This window comes from Pinus tabuliformis, chromosome 4_1, assembly GCF_031772625.1.
Source record: "Pinus tabuliformis cultivar Carrire ecotype Pingquan chromosome 4_1, CPIR1, whole genome shotgun sequence".
Taxonomy (NCBI): Eukaryota; Viridiplantae; Streptophyta; class Pinopsida; order Pinales; family Pinaceae; genus Pinus; species Pinus tabuliformis.
The window spans coordinates 990,694,371-990,712,335 of NC_142303.1; the positions used below are offsets into that span (position 1 = coordinate 990,694,371).

The 17,965-nt window shown below is 41.9% G+C and overlaps 1 protein-coding gene across 2 annotated transcripts in view; it reads left to right on the plus strand.

The window, feature by feature from the left end:
• The first annotated feature begins 537 nt into the window (after window positions 1-537).
• The window catches only part of LOC149179475 (zinc transporter), a 328,009-nt gene continuing 310,581 nt past the window's right edge, over window positions 538-17,965 (plus strand). Inside the window, exons 1-2 of one of the 2 annotated variants that reach the window (XR_016258286.1) lie at window positions 538-861; window positions 1,034-1,185. Coding sequence is in view for 1 of the 2 variants with exons in the window: in XM_089420675.1 (XP_089276801.1) it covers window positions 1,091-1,185 (95 nt within the window). In the remaining variant the exon portion in view is untranslated. Of the gene's footprint in view, window positions 1,186-17,965 lie in introns of both variants that reach the window. The other variant, XM_089420675.1, reaches the window with a different exon arrangement.

A 17,965-nucleotide genomic window follows, 5' to 3' on the forward strand; every position in this document is an offset into this window, starting at 1 on the left:
AGACATGAATATTAATTGAGCCAAGAGGCCTCTCCAACCTAGTGTGGTAGAGATGTTGTAATGTTTAATATTTTGACTTATCTACATGTTTGGACTCCAACCCATGGTATTCTTAAATCATGGTTTTCCCCATGACATTCTTCTCTAATAACGCCTATTTAAAAGCTAAAGGCTAATAATTAACCCTGCTTAGATCCATTTTAACCACAAATCTACCGAAAATGATCAAATCTCACTCTAAAAGAGATTTGCATCTAATGAGAAAGATTTGATCCCTCTCAACACTTAATAAATTTAAATTTAAATACAATTAAGCTTATTATATCTAAAAAAAAACAATAATCATATCTCCCAACCATCTAAAATAAACACAATTAACACATAATTAATAATCTTATATTCTTTTAAACATTATAATTTCGCTTCCCAAAACGTGAAGACAAATGTTCTACCATTTCTCAATTGCTAAACCTCTAAACCTTTGCATGGTGTTCCTCCAAAATGGCCAGAGTGTAATATAAGAGCAACTGAATAATTTTGGAAGCTTAATGGTAAATTTTCGTGGAAGTTAAAGATCACAAAAATTAATTGAAGAAGAAGAAGAATATATTTTACCTGACTTTTTCCAAAGAGATGTGTTCGCTTGGGGGTTGATTTAGGGCTTGGGCAGCTCAGGTTGAAACGCGAGGCCGAGGCAGATGGTCCTTTATTTAACGCGCTGCATAATTGACATTTAACTGGATTACAAGGTCGTTGGATTGTACCATTATGGAACACATACAGATATTAATTGCGATCAATACAGATTACACTTGGTTTATATTTACAGAGATACTACCTTGGAGCTCTTCAACAAAATAGGTCGGTCACATTTGTCCATCGAAGTTTCGTTCCTCAATGGAAAAGGCGTTCAGAAATTTGCCATGAAATTTATTTTTTCTCATCAATCAATAATTCATTTCATCAATGCCACTTTAATTCACAAGATGCGAATCCTGGTAACACATTCCTAATCACTGAGCTAACCTATCAGCAAACTCCGAGGACACCCAACAGAAAATTCAAATCGCGGTTCTGATAGTAAACAAAAATGATGTCTCCTGGAGAACCTCTGGAAAATGGCGGGACGTCCGCTGAGGGCCTAATGGACAAAAGGAAACAACGCTCCGGAGCCACTGCATACGGGTATCACATCTTTTGTTATTTTTCAAAATCCAAGATAAAATCGTTTGACAGATAGTCTTTTTTTAACGCTATTCATACTCCCATTGAACTTTTATGTTTTTTCGGTCTTGAATTGCTCTGCATTGCCTGTGAACGGTGTCCCACCTATTTTTTTGCAACCTATCTAATGTGTTCAATTTAGAATATATCTTGGTAGAAGTTACTGCCTCCAAATCAACCTTGTGATCGATGTCCTACCAATTTTACTTGCAAGCTATTTAATTGTCCTCAATTTAGAATATAGCTGGGTAGTAGTTTCTGCCTCCAAATCAACCTTGTGAGCGGTGTCCCGCCCATTTTATTTCTGCATCCTATCTAATTGTGCTCAATTTAGAATATAGCTGGGTAGTAGTATCTGCCTCCAAATAAACCTTACCCTAGGGTTTGCATCCTTGGTCACACTGATACTGGCATCGGCAGTGGTTTTGGTGTCATGACTTGTGGGTCATCTGTGACTTGTTGTTGTCATATATGTGATGTCTACATACTATCTTACTATTGTGGGTAATATTTTACATACTATCTTACTATTGTGGGTAATAATTTGCTTCTTCTTGTTATTTATGTAATGTCTGCATACTATCTTTTTATCATGGTATATTCCTGTGTTGGGATTTCGTTTCAAATTAATGCTTTCCTTCCTTTTGGTGAGATCAAAGGCTCATTTTCGCTATAAGGGGTACGTTCTGCTCAAGGCATTGTGGGGCCTGTATGTTTTCTGGGTTTAACCTATTCCAGATTATGAACTTTACTTCAGTGATGACGTAATTTTGCTTCAAAGTTTAAACCAAGTGTCATTGTTCGTTTCCTAAAACATGTAGGACTGCTACAAAAACAATTTTCTTTTAAAGTTAAATTCTTAAAAATCTGTTTTGAGTGGAAAGGGGACCAAACGCTTGACAAGTTTTTCTTTGCAATTATGCTTTCCTTGGCTAAAAGTTGCAACTGCGGGGTATATAGCCGGGCAAAGTCATCGAGGACTTGCACCTGCCTTCATCTGCATAGAAGATTGCATAAGCACTAGGACCACCTTTAATAACACCTCTGCATTATCGCGGAACCAGTGTTGCAGCATTGATATGATCCACTCTTTGAAAGACTTTGGTTAATAGTATCAGCATGGGGAATGGACCCACTGAGTTTTGAACCTGGATCATCGTTACTGCAAGGACTTGAACTTGCTAAACCACAGACCGGCAGACTGAAAACAACACAAATTGTTGGTGGTAAGAAGATTTAGATATATGGTAGTCATATAGTAAGAGGGCATGGGAGTTTATTTTTAGAGATAATAATTTCAGACAACAGGAAAAATAGGAAGGGTCACTTGGTGCTGTTTTCTTATTAGGTTATAGAGATTTAAGGACCACTTTGAACTGTTAAATGAGATTGTAGGCGATTTTGCACAGACCCCTATTTCAGGTTAAGTTACAGTTCATTAGCTCGTTTAGGTGAAATTAGAGCAATGTCAAATAGCTTTCTTAAAGTGCTTTCACCTGCATAGAAGATTGCATAAGCACTAGGACCACCTTTAATAACACCTCTGCATTATAATGGAACCAGTGTTGCAGCGTTGATATGATCCACTCTTTGAAACACTTTGGTTAATAGTACCATGTTAAATTTGGCAACCAGGGCCAAACTTCAGCTTGGACAGCTCATATGAGGCAGATGATATTTTTATTGAATTCCTCTTTCTGAGAGGTGTAGGATTGATCTAAAGATCATCTCATTCTAACATGTACAAATGGAATTATGAATTTATTTCTATTATGGGCAAATTGTCAAGGTCGGCCAGCAAACTAAAGTAGGCTCACAAGCCCACAACGTTGCATATAAATAGAAGGAGCCTATTCCGCATTTACTCACTCATCTTCACACATCTCTCTCTCCTCATCTGATTGGGTACGAATTTCTGGGCAGCTTCTCCCTCCATACGTGTGAAGGAAATGACAGAATTTTCTGTTTTGGCCATTGACCGAATTGCAGGAAGGGTTTGACCAGCGTTGACCAGCCAGCATTGACTTGTTTGACTGCTTTTTTGTTGGGGAAAATTCTGTTTGGGCAGGCCGCATTTCTAGGCACAGAAATTGAGGCAATCCGTGCTGTTTGACTAGCATTGACTGCAGGTTTGACATCTGTGTTGACCAAGTTTGACTGTCATTTTTGAGACAGTTCTGGGATGATTGGGATGACTGTTGGAGGCCGAGTTGACTGGGTTTGACCGAGCTGATATGAAAGAAGGAATTCTGCCCTGTTCACCAGCGTTGACTTTCTGGTTAGGGCTTCCTGTGACTGCTGTTTGACTGGACAGGTTTGACTTTGATTGGGCAAGTGAATCGTGCATATTGTACTCTCTCTCTCTGCTGAACTTTTTGAAGAATAATAAGAAGAATTGATCAAAAGGTTTCCCCACATTGGGGTTTGTCCCTAGCATGCATCACATCTTGTGTCCTCTTGTTTTGGCTTGTTTTCTACTGTTATTGTTTATGTTCTATCTGCATTCTACTATCATGTTAATGTGATTGCTAATCTGGAAATTGATATTGGGCTTTTAAGAAAATTGAAGTAAAATTGCTATTAATCATAGAACATATCATTGTTATCTAAAATTAACATGGTATCAGTGCTGATGTGAAGACAAAAGCCCAAGCAACACTGAGAAGAGCAATCACTGAGATCCTTTGATCAAGGACAAGATTCAATGGCCTCCACATCCTACTTCAAGTCTGATGACAAGCTTCATCATAAGTCTGATTATCATGCATGGAAGATGTCTCTTGATTTGACTTTAGAAGAGCAAGATGTTATGGACTATGTGCAGGGAAAGATTACTCAACTTCCTTCAAATGCACCGACTGCTGCTAAGACAAAGTACAAGAAAGGTGAAGTCGAAGCCAAGAAGATCATCATGGATTCTGTTCATCAGCATTTAGTTTCTTACATCTCCGATTTGAACACATCAAAGGAGATACATGACAGGTTGGTTGGCATGTTCAAAGCTAGCAATGCAAACCAAGTTCTTTTCCTCAAGAACAAGCTGAAGGACATAAAGAAGGGAAAAGGTGAAGATATTCAATCCTACTTCATGAGGATTACTGAGAACACAAATGATCTTCTTTCAGTTGGAGAAGTAGTTGCTGACTGAGAGCTCACTCTCATTGCCCTTGGAGGTCTCCTTCGAGAATGGCATGTGTTCAACACTACTATTCTCAACAACGACGGGATTCTAGGTTTTGAAAAATTGTTGACTAGATGTTCTCAAGAAGAAACAAGAATGATGGAAATGGGTATGCCTTCAAATAGGAATGATCCTACTGCATTCTTTGCCCATGCTAAAAAGAAGAACAATGCAGGTTCAAAGAAGCAATGTCAAGGAAGACCGAGATTCAAAAATGGAAGGAAGGGAAGATGCTTCATTTGTAACAAGTTTGGCCACTATGCTAGGAGTGTCCTAATAGAAGGGATACACCTCATGATGATGACAACCACAACCTCAACAATTTCAGGGGCAACAACAATCAAAGGAAAAAGGAATGCTTCCGCTACTCAACTTGGAAATGATCAACCTCTCAAAAGATCAAGAAACTCCATGTATGATGAATCTAATGTTGTGGATAACAAGCAAAAATAATTTTATCTTATATCTGCTCTCTCTACTGCCTCTCCCTCGGACACCTTGGGAAATTGGTTGATTGATAGTGGTGCCTCAAGGCACTTCACTAGATACAAGGAGGCTTTTTCAAATATGATAGAAAAAATTTGGAAAATATCCTTGGAGATAATGCCACCTATCCTGTGAAGGGAGTTGGGAATGTTACCCTTCAATTCAATCAAGGTAACATCATTCATCTAGAAGAAGTATTATATGTACCCAATCTAAAGAAGAACATGGTATCTATCTCAGCGATGGAAGACAAAGGATTCAAGGTGGCATTCATTGATGGAAAGGTACGTGTTTGGAAAAGAAATTTTAAAGAAGCATTTACTCTTGGATTCAGGGTTGACAACTTGTATCAAGTTGGAGGAAGTCCACTAGGAGCTATGTCTTGTGATGCATCACTTCAATTCGAACTATGGCACCCAAGGTTTGCTCATCTTCATTATAAGGCTCTACCCAATGTTTTTAAAACCGGAACTGGTGACTAGACTAGTCCACCTAATGAACCAGTTTACCGATCAGAACCGGTCGAACTGGGACTGGTTAGGTCTAAACGAATTGGTTTTAGAAAAATACATTAAATAATTAATTTTTAATGAAACAAAACTATTTTTAAGATTTAGAACCATGATTCCAAACCAATAGAGACAAAATATGCAAGGTTTGCTCATTTATATACCATGTAAAGGTGAATATATTAAAATGTCACTGAGTGCAATACATATCATCGACAAAATAGTAAAGTACATAAGCAATGACTCATAAACAATTTGTTTGGTTTGCAATTTTATTGCCATAAAAAAACCCTTTATCTTGCACTGAATCACCACAATGAAAAGATATGGTTGTTCATTAATAATGAAAAATGGTTCACCTGCCTCCACCATGTTTGGCTCTCTGAGATCATCAAAGACAGACCCTATAATGCTTTCTCTGTGCTTCATGAGATGGTCTTTGACGCTAATTGGAATTGGAGTAATTGAGTATGCCAATTAAACATTTCTCTATTAAACTCTCAATATCCATGTCAGAGATAGGATCTCCACAAACAAACCAGTAATACAAATGCCATCTATGCCTTACAATAAAAAAAGTGTCAAAATCCTCATCCTCTTGGCCGTCATGCTCTTCATTACATGAGGGAACGATAACACCTAAAAGGTTTTCATCTTTAGGGTTCTTCTACAAAATATACCCTCTCCAAATCATCAAAAGAATCATTACTAAATTCAGAAACTTGGAAGGGAATATGACTTACCAAACCCTTGCCTTCATGCAAGTGTATCTCATCATCACAATGTGCTTCATTTGAGACATGATGACATGCATACTATTTAATAGAAACATGGGGTGCTACAACAAGGCCTTCGTCACACTTTTCTTCCTTGGATCTGAAATCTCATGCATATATGGTTCAAGTGATGAGAGAGAATGCTGGTCATCCTCATACAATTCATTTCCAAGCTTCCAATCATGTCAGAGATAGGATCCCCACAAACAAACCAGCAATACAAATGGTGGAGGCTGGCATGGCAGGTAACTGGCCGGTTTGACTACAAACCGGCCGGTTCTGTCCTAAACCGGCTGGTTAGGACCAGTTAGGGCCAAAACTTCGCCACATTGCCTTCCTGATCGGGTTTTTTAGCCGGTTCCAACTGGTGGCCTTGCTGACCGGCCGGTTAGACCGGTAACTGGTTAGTTAGGTCGGTTTTAAAAACACTGGCTCTGCCCAATGCAAGGAAGATTGTTACAGGTATGCCCAAATTCAAAATAGAACATGAAGGTGTTTGTCAGGGATGTGTCGAAGGAAAGCATACAAGGGGACCATTCCCCTCAAGTGATAGCAAGACCACTGACATTTTGCAGTTGGTTCATTCTGATCTATTTGGTATGTTGCCTGTGACATCATTGGGAGGATATTTATATTATGCTATCTTTTGGATGATTTCTCTCGCAAAACTTGGATATATTTCTTGAAGAAGAAAGACGAAGTATTCACATGGTTCCGTACTTTCAAAGCCTTGGTTGAAAATCAAATAGAGAAGAAGATCAAGATATTGAGGACCGATAATGGAACTGAATATGAATCAAATGAGTTCAATGACTAGTTAGAGAAGCTGGCATTAAGAGGGAGACTACTACCACATATACTCCCAAGCAAAATGGTGTTGCTGAAAGGAAGAACTGTTCCATTATAGAAGCCACTCGTGCCATGCTTCATGATCAAAGCCTTCCGAAGTTCCTATGGGGTGAAGCTGCCAACATTGTCGTTTACGTTCAAAATAGATGCCCTCATCGAGCATTGGACTCCAAAACTCTCTAAGAAGTTTTCACCGGTAAGAAACCTGATGTTTCTCATTTTAGAATTTTTGGTAGTCTTGTATATTTTCATTTGCCAAAAGAGAAGAGAAGCAAATTGGAGGCATCTGGAAAGAAAGGAACATTTGTGGGCTACAATGAAACTTCCAAGGCATATAGGATCTATGTGCCTGGTTAAAAGGAAATAGAGGTAAGTCATGATGTCACCTTCGATGAAGATGCTGCCCTTGGGAATATTAACAACCTTCCTATTCCAAGGAAGGACAAAGAAACAGATACAAGAAAATAGGGAAAATGCAGGATGAGCCGATGCCCAATGTTGAAGAACCTATGGATCCCATTGATCCACCTCCTCATGAGCCTTCCTCCTCTAAAAGGAGACCTTCATGGCTTAGGGAAACTCTCGAAGATTCCGAGAGACATATTGCACCAAGGGGGACATTTCGTGAATGTAAGAAGCCGAATAGGTACGAAGGGTACTTAATTGCCATGAGCACCATTATTGTAAAAATTTCTGTTTTCCCACCCCGGTTTTCAGTTTCACCTTATTTCTCCCATGTAGTTAAATGCCCATTCCCATAACCATACATTTAACAGACTGAAAAAATAAATATGGCTGAAAACACAAATTCTGGAAATTTTTCAGAATGCTGGAAATTGCAGAAATAAAAATCAGCAATTAAAAACAGCCATTAAAACACATTAAAACACTGATATTTTGGTCAACTTGACCCTGGAAAAACCCCCTACAACTCTTGGGGAAAACCAGTTTGAGAGCTCTTCTTTATTTCTGAAAATTGCCTTTTTACAGTGAGAATTATTCAGCAAAAAATCAGCAAGCAAATTTACAACTTATCTCCTTTCCCGTGCCTCACAGCAAACAGGACAGCAATAAATGCTGTACGACCTCCGTTTTGTGTGCAGAAAAATCAGCAAACTGCTCCTCGATTTTTGTGCAAAAATCTGCCTTTCACTATGTGCTGAATCAGCTGTACAAATCTGCTCAACTGCTGCCTTGGAATGAGTGCCAAGCTGCTGTCTCCTTCTCCTCCCTGCTCAGAAATCTCTCTTGCTCTCTTGCTCTCCTTCTCCCAATCTGCTCATGAAAGAATGAATGACCTTTTCCTCCTTTAATATAACTCCAAGTGACTTTTGGGTGATCCCTAAATCCAATGGCTGAAATAGATTTAGATCAATGGCTGAGATTAAATGCTCATTTAAATCTCACTTTCTATTTTTTAATTCACCCCACTTTAATAAAGACCCACTTAGTCATTTATTTCCAAAGTCACTTTTCCTTTCTAATTTTTCATTGACTTTATAAAAGTCACTTTAAAATTAGACTTAGTAACTTTATCACTTAAAGTCACTTTCAAATTAGATTTAACTTTATAAAAAAATTATAAAGTTACTTTAGGAGAAAAATTAAATTCTTTTGGACACTTTTCCCTAGGCCAAAGATCAAAGCCTTAGGGAACCACCTGTCCTCCGGTACCAAATTTCAACACTCCCTCTTACCGAGGAAGGTGTTCCTCACCACACCCATCTTGTCTCTGAAGTAGACATGCTTGCCCCGTGGTAAGGCTTTGGTAAGAATATCTGCAACCTGCTCATCAGTGGAAATATACTCAAGCTTCACAGCTCCCTTCTGAACATAGTCTCTGATGAAATGATATCTGATCCCGATATGCTTTGACCTGTCATGAAATACTGGATTCTCCGTGAGTTTAATGCAACTCTGATTATCACAGTAAATCACTGAAGGTCTCAACGGCTGACCAAATAAGCCAAACAACATCTTGCGAAGCCAGATGGCCTCACAACTAGCTAGACTGGCTGCCATATACTCTGCTTCCGCTGAACTCAGTGCTACTGACTGCTGCTTCCGGCTGAACCATGACACTACTGCTGAACCCAACCCAAAACAGCACCCTGAAGTGCTCTTCCTATCAGAAGCACAACCTGCCCAATCAGAATCAGTGTATCCTGCCAATCTCACTCCATCTCCCTGCCTGTAGTCCAGACCATAATCCATTGTCCCCTGCAAGTACCGCAAAATGTGTTTTGCAGCCACCCAGTGAACCTTCCTAGGCTCACACATAAACTGACTCATCGTGTTAACTGCAAAACAGATATCTGGCCTAGTGTTGACCAAATACATCAAGGAACCAATCAGCTGCCTGTACAATGTGGGATCCACCAACTCGGAATCCGAAGCATGAAGCTTCTTCCAGTTGGTGATCATCGGTGTCGACATGGGTCTACAATCCTCCATGTGGAATCTGCTAAGGATGTCCACAATATACTTCCCCTGCCCCAGGAAGAAATGCCCCTCCTCCTGCCACACCTCCAAACCCAAAAAGTAATGCATCAAGCCGATGTCCTTCATCTCAAACTCCGCCGCAAGATCTCTCTTGCAGTGCTCTATGAGTCTCTCTGCACCTGTAATGATCAAGTCATCCACATACAGCACCAGAATGAGAGGCTCCTCACCAATCACAATAAAGTAAAGGTTCGGATCTGCCTCACTCTTTGTGAAACCCATCCCCTGCAAGTATGCATCTATCCTGGAGTACCAAGCTCTGGGAGCTTGCTTCAGGCCATAAAGGGCCTTCTTCAATCTGCACACATGGGACTCCTTCCCATGCACCTCAAAGCCCTGTGGCTGCTCAATGTACACCTCCTCCTGTATGAAGCCATTGAGAAATGCGGTCTTCACATCCATCTGGTGGATCTTCCAACCCATCTCTGCTGCTATCGATATGATGGAGCGGATCGAAGTATATCGAGCCACGGGAGCGAAGGTCTCCTCATAATCAACTCCCTCTACCTGGGAGAACCCTCTAGCCACAAACCTCGCTTTGAATTTCTCAATGCTGCCATCTGCAGCATGCTTTACCTTGTAAAGCCATCTGGAAGTAACCACGGATTTGCCCTCAGGCCTCGGCACCACCTCCCAAACATCATTCTTCATGATAGAAGAATACTCCTCCTGCATGGCCTCTCTCCAGACCTGCTGGCTAGCTGCCTCCTCATAGCTAGAAGGCTCAGAGTCAAGGATGCTGGTAACCATCGCCATATAGCTACAGAACCTCTCAGGTGGTCTACTCTCTCTGACCGGCCTCTTCGGCTCAGCAACAGATGTGGCATCTCTCAAGGTGTCCTGAAGCCACTTGGGCTTCCTCTTCCCTGAGCATGCTTCTCCCATAGGAGAATGAAACTCCTCCTCCTCATCACCATCAGTAGCCTGAACTCCTGACTGTCTGTCTGCTGTCCTCCTGCCTGCACCTGAACCTGTAGAAGCTGAGGTACCGTGTGAACTGTCCATCAGTGTACTCCCTAGTGAACTGCTCTGTGAACTGCTCTGCATGCTGCCCGGAGCACCACCCCTCTGGCTCGGCGAGCCACTGCTCACTGATGGACCTGACATCCTCATAGATGTACCTCCGGATCCTCCTGATCCCTGCCCACTGGATCCCTGCGACTGACTCAACTGCTGCTGAGGGTCTGGCTGATCCAGATACTCTAGCTCCCGTGACCTCCTAAAGGCCCTGTCCTCCTCGAACTTCACATCCCGTCTGACAACAACTCTCCTCTGTGCAGGAATGTAAATCCGAAAGGCCTTTGAGGTCTCATTGTAGCCCACAAAGATACCCTTCTCTGCGGTGGGCTCTAGTTTGGTCCTCTTCTCCTTGGGTATATAGGAGTATGTAATGCATCCAAAGATATGAAGATGACCAAGATCAGGCTTCTTCCCAGAGAAAGCCTCCTCAGGAGTCATGTGCCCCAAGGCACGATGCGGACTCCTGTTCTGCAAGTAAACAGCTGTGTTGCAGGCCTCTGCCCACAAGAACAATGGCAACCCCTGATCATGTAACATGGCTTTGGCAGCCCCTATGATGGATCTGTTCTTCCTCTCCGCAACCCCGTTCTGCTGGGGGTTGTAAGGAACAGTGAACTCCCTCCTAATGCCTGCCTCCGCACAATAGTCAACAAACTCTCCAAGGGTGTACTCTCCTCCATTGTCCGACCTCAGGGACTTGATCTTTCGACCTGTCTGAGTCTCCACAAGAGCTCTGAACTCCTGAAACCGCTTGAAGACCTCACTCTTGGTCTTCAAGAAATAAATCCAGGTCCTCCTGGAGTGATCATCAATGAATAAGACATAGTACTCATATCCACTCAAGGAAACATGAGACATCCGACCGCTCACATCGGAATGAATCAAATCAAGTATCCCCGTCGCTCTGCTGTCACTGCTGGGAAAAGGGGATTTGGCAAACATGCCCATCGCACAACCTCTGCAAGTATCAAAGTGATCAGTACTGAAATCTGGCACACCTGTGGTGATCTCCCGCAATGTCCTCAAGGCTCCATGATACATGTGTCCCATCCTGCGGTGCCAAATCTCACACAGCTCAGAACTGCTAGCTCTGCTGTCGGTACTATAGCTCAATGCCAAAGGGGGCTGGAATGCAAACTTGTATACCTTTGCATGGCGTACACCTATCACTCTAGCTGAATCAGCTGGAGAGCCCCTGGGATACATCAACACCTGTCCTCCCCTGAACAGTACCTCATATCCTCTGTCCTCCAAAGCTGAGACGGATATGAGGTTCTTCCTCATCCCTGGCACATAAAGAACCTCTGACACCTTCAAGGGAGGTTTGGACTCCCTCTGAAATGTCACTGTCCCCACCCCGACTGCTCTAACAACTCTGTCATCACCGAGTACTACCTCAATATCAGTGCCACTCTCTGAAAGCTCTGAGAAGTACTCCCGAACTCCTGTCATGTGACGTGAAGCCCCACTGTCCACATACCAGATACCTAAAGATGCTCTGCTAATCGAGGGAAAAGCATGCTCCCTCTGAACCTGTGTGGCAGGTGATCCTGTACTAGAGGACTCACACGTAGTGAACGCAAACTCTCGGTCAAAACGACCAGCAAAGTCCTCAATCTCTGCTGAAGCTGCCACGTCCTGGTTCTTCCCCTTCTTCTTCTTCTTCTCCGGACACACAACTGCATAGTGTCCCATCTTTTGACAATTCCAACACTTCACCTTGGAATAGTCCTTCTGTGAGTTACCCTGTTTACCTTTACCTTTGCCTTTGCCCCCACCACTGCTTGTGGAAGCCTGCTTCTTACCTTTGCCTTTCTTGCCTCCTGCCACCAGTGCTACGTCCTCATCCTGCTCCACTGGCTTGGCTGCCCCAAGCTGATCTTTCCTGATCTCTGTCTGAATGCAATCATCCCAAAACCTCTCCCATGTGGGAAGGGTCTCACGTGCACAAACCCCATCAGCAAAGTTCAACCATGAACGGGGGAGGCCATTCACTGCAATCCGCACCAACTCAGTGGGTGGAATGGCCTCTCCAATCGCTGCCAACTCATCTGTCACATTGGTAATCTTTGTGAGATATCCAGCTGCACTATCATTACCCATCTTAATGTTCTTCAGTTTCTCCTTCAGGACCATCTTCCGGTTCTCATTGGTACTCTGGTAGAGATTGGACAATGCTGTCCACATCTCATGGGCATTGCTCTTTCCTCTCACATGAGGAATGCAATGGTCTTTGATTCCGTCTAGAATCAGCCTCTTACCCTTCAGCCTCTTACCCTTGTTGTTCTTTCTATTATAAGCTGTCAACTGAGTAGCATCAGTAGGCACAACAACAGGGTGCTGTGCTGTATGCACCATGATATCCCAGACTTCTGCCTTCTCAAAGATACTCTGCATTCTCTTCTTCCAAACGCTGTAATTTGTATGCCCATCCAACCTATCCTCCACCCTCAATCCCAATGACATCTTGCTGTCCTAAAACTGAAAAATAGCACTGCTGTGGTAAAGATAAAACTGCTGTTTATGAAAAATCAGCTTGCTGGAATTTTCTGAGTGAAAAAATCAGCAGCTGTATTTTTTTCTTTTGCTGTCCCAAACTGCCCTTCAGCACTCAACCTCTGATACCATGTAAAAATTTCTATTTTCCCACCCCGGTTTTCAGTTTCACCTTATTTGTCCCATGTAGTTAAATGCCCATTCCCATAACCATACATTTAACAGACTAAAAAAATAAATATGGCTGAAAACACAAATTCTGGAAATTTTTCAGAATGCTGGAAATTGCAGAAATAAAAATCAGCAATTAAAAACAGCCATTAAAACACATTAAGACACTGATATTTTGGTCAACTTGACCCTGGAAAAACCCCCTACAACTCTTGGGAAAAACCAGTTTGAGAGCTCTTCTTTATTTCTGAAAATTGCCTTTTTACAGTGAGAATTATTCAGCAAAAAATCAGCAAGCAAATTTACAACTTATCTCCTTTCCTGTGCCTCACAGCAATCTGGAAATTACAGCAAACAGGACAGAAATAAATGTTGTACGACCTCCGTTTTGTGTGCAGAAAAATCAGCAAACTGCTCCTCGATTTTTGTGCAAAAATCTGCCTTTCACTATGTGCTGAATCAGCTGTACAAATCTGCTCAACTGTTGCCCTGGAATGAGTGCCAAGCTGCTGTCTCCTTCTCCTCCCTGCTCAGAAATCTCTCTTGCTCTCTTGCTCTCCTTCTCCCAATCTGCTCATGAAAGAATGAATGACCTTTTCCTCCTTTAACATAACTCCAAGTGACTTTTGGGTGATCCAAGTGACTTTTGGGTGATCCCTAAATCCAATGGCTGAAATAGATTTAGATCAATGGCTGAGATTAAATGCTCATTTAAATCTCACTTTCTATTTTTTAATTCACCCCACTTTAATAAAGACCCACTTAGTCATTTATTTCCAAAGTCACTTTTCCTTTCTAATTTTTCATTGACTTTATAAAAGTCACTTTAAAATTAGACTTAGTAACTTTATCACTTAAAGTCACTTTCAAATTAGATTTAACTTTATAAAAAAATTATAAAGTTACTTTAGGAGAAAAATTAAATTCTTTTGGACACTTTTCCCTAGGCCAAAGATCAAAGGCTCATTTGAAGAAGTTGTGAAGCACCAAGCATGGAAGGATGCTGTGAATGAAGAATATGAGTCGATTATGAAGAATGATGTCTGGCATGTGGTCCCTAGACCCCAGGACAATCTGTTGTCACCTCTAAATGGCTCTACAAGATCAAGCCTGGAGCTGATGGAAGTGTTGAAAAGTTCAAGGCCAAATTTGTTGCTCGAGGCTTCTCTCAAAAGGAAGGTGTGGACTATGATGAGATATTTGCACTAGTTGCCCGCTACACCACCATTCGTTTGATCATAACCCTTGTTGCCTCACAAGGATGGAACCTACACCAGATGGATGTCAAGACTGCCTTCTTGCATGGCTCACTTAAGGAGGAAGTCTACGTAGAACAACCCGAGGGGTTCGAAGTTCAAGATCGTCAGACACATGTATGCAGGTTGAAGAAAGCCCTCTATGGGTTGAAGCAAGCACTCTGGGCTTGGTATGAGAGGATCGACAACTATCTGATGAAGCTAATATTTACAAGAAGTGAAGCTGTCTGGACCTTTACTTTAAGGTTGAGAATGATAGACCTCTCATCTTGGTACTCTATGTGGACGATCTCTTTCTGACAAGTGCAAACCCTCTTATTCATCAATGTAAGAGGAAGTTGGCTTCCGAGTTTGAAATGAAGGACCTAGGACTGATGCATTATTTCCTAGGGTTGAAGGTTTGGCAAAAGGCAGGTAAGATTTTCCTTTCTCAAGGAAAATACATTGTGAAGCTACTTGAAAGATTTGGGATGGTGGACTGCAAGTCTGTGACTACTCCAATGGAACTTAACTTCAAGAAGTTATGCGAAAGTGCTGTTGGGCCCCATTTGGGAAATCCTTTTGAGTATCGTCAACTCGTGGGGGCCTTGATGTTCTTGGTGAACTCCCTCCAGACATATGTTTTGCAGTGAATACATTGAGTCAGTTTATGGTTGAGCCTCATCACATACATTGGATTGCTTCCAAGAATCTCTTGAGATATCTCCGGGGCACAATTACTTATGGACTGAGATACACTGCCGGGAATGTGAGGCTCCATGGTTACTCTGATGCAGACTGGGCTGGCAGTGTGGTGGATCGTAAAAACACATCTGGATGTTGCTTCTCTCTGGGTTCTGCTTTGATATCCTAGATGAGCAAGAAGCAGAAGTCGGTTGCCTTGAATACATTGCTGCTAGTATGGCCTCCTATGAAGCTGTTTGGTTGAGGAAGCTCTTTAGTGAGCTGTTTGGATATGTGCTAGATACCACTTTGATCTTCTGCGACAACCAAAGTGGGATTCATCTTTCTGAGAATCCCGTGTTTCATGACCGCTCCAAGCATATTGATATCAGGTACCACTTTATCTGGGATATGGTACAACAGGGAGCAATAAGGCTCCATCATATTGGGATTGATGAACAGGTCGCAGATATTCTTACGAAGCCCCTGGGGAAGGTCAAATTCTTAACCTTCCGTGAACGACTTGGAGTCATGGAGAGACCCTCTTATGAGGGTCCTGTATGAGATGGATAGTGAGCTCTGGGAGCTTCGGGGGGCTTGGGGTACTTCTTGGAGTGATGAGCGACCATAGGGTGAGTGGTTCACCTTCCCTTGTGATACCCCATGTTGGTATATGCATAGGATGAGTGTTTCACCTTCTCCTATGGCATATGAGTAGGATGAGTGGTTCACCTTCTCTTGCCGGTACATCCTACCCATGCAATTTGGGACTCAGTGAGTGGTTCACCTTCACCTGTGACACCCCATGTTGGTATATGCATTGGATGAGTGTTTCACCTTCTCCTATGGCATATGAGTAGGATGAGTGATTCACCTTCTCCTGTGGTACATCCTATCCATGTAGTCTTGGACTCATGGGAATTACCTCTCATCTGGCCAATGAGTAGGGAAATGAAGATAGGGACCATAGTACTACCGATGGACGCATCGTGTACTACCGTACTCCCTATGCTAGGATGTTTGATATTGATTTGGGATCAATGGAGATTGACTTCAGGTTATTGGAGAGTGGTATGATACACTCTCGATTGTTGGAGACCGACTTTGGGTCAGTGGAGAATGGTATGACACATTCTCAATCATTTCTTCATGGTTCAGCGAAGCAGAGTAAAACGAGAATGTCAACGATGATACAAATTGACAAATGGTTTGGCAGGTGAAGTTCTCCCTAGTTGAGAGGGAGTGTTAAATTTGGCAACTAGGGCCAAACTTCACCTTGGATAGCTCATATGAGGCCACTGATATTTTTATTGGATTCCTCTTTCCGAGAGGTGTAGGATTGATCTAAAGATCATCTCATTCTGACATGTACAAATGGAATTATGAATTTATTTATATTATGGACAAATTGTCAATGGTCGGCCAACAAACTAAAGTAGGCTCACAAGTCCACAACGTTGCATATAAATAGGAGCCTCTTTCTCATTTACTCACTCATCTTCACACACATCTCTCTCTCATCATCTGATTGGGTACGAATTTCTGGGTAGAGTCTCCCTCCACACGTGTGAAGGAAATGACAAGAATTTTCTGTTTTGCCGTTGTCTAGCATTGACCGAATTTTAGGAAGGGGCTGACCAGTGTTGACTTGTTTGACTCCGTTTTTGTTGGGGAAAATTCTGTTTGGGCAGGCCACATTTTTGGGCACAGAAATCGAGGCAATCCGTGCTGTTTGACCAACGTTGACGGTAGGTTTGACCTCTGCATTGACGAAGTTTGATTGTCATTCTTAGGACTGTTTTGGGCTGATTTAGATGACTGTTGGAGGCCGAGTTGATTGGGTTTGGCCGAGCTGATTTGAAGGAAGGAATTCTGCCTTGTTGACCAACGTTGACTTTTTGGTTAGGGCTTCCTGTGGCTACTCTTTGACTGGACAAATTTGACTTTGATTGGGCAAGTGAATCTTGCATATTGTACTCTCTCTCTCTGTTGAACTTTTTGAAGAATAATAAGAAGAATTGGTCAAAGGGTTTCCCCACATTGGGGTTTGTCCCTAGCATGCACCACATCTTGTGTCCTCTTGTCTTGGCTTGTCTTCTATTGTTATTGTTTATGTTCTATCTGCATTTTACTATCATGTTAATGTGATTGATAATCTGGAAATTGATATTGGGCTTATAAGAAAATTGAAGTAAAATTACTCTTAAGCATAGAACATACCATTGTTATCTAAAATTAGCATGGTATTGGAGCTGAAGTGAAGACAAAGCCCAAGCAAGATTGAGAAGAGCAATCACTGAGATCCTTTGATCAAGGACAAGATTCAATGGCCTCCACATCCTACTTCAAGTCTGATGACAAGCTTCATGATAAGTCTGATTATCATGCATGGAAGATGTCTCTTGATTTGACTTTAGAAGAGCAAGATGTTATGGACTATGTGTAGGGAAAGATTACTGAACCTCCTTCAAATGCACTGGCTGTTGCTAAGACAAAGTACAAGAAAGGTGAAGTCAAAGCCAAGAAGATCATCAGGGATTCTATTCATAAGCATTTAGTTGCTTACATCTCCGATTTGAACACATCAAAGGAGATATATGACAGGTTGGTTGGCATGTTCAAAGCTAGCAATGCAAACCAAGTTCTTTTCCTCAAGAACAAGTTGAAGGACGTAAAGAAGGGAAAAGTGAAGATATTCAATCCTACTTCATGAGGATTACCGAGATAAAAAATGATCTTCTTTCAATTGGAGAAGTAATTGCTGACAAAGAGCTCACTCTCATTACCCTTGGAGGTCTCCTTCGTGAATGGCACTTGTTCAACACTACTATT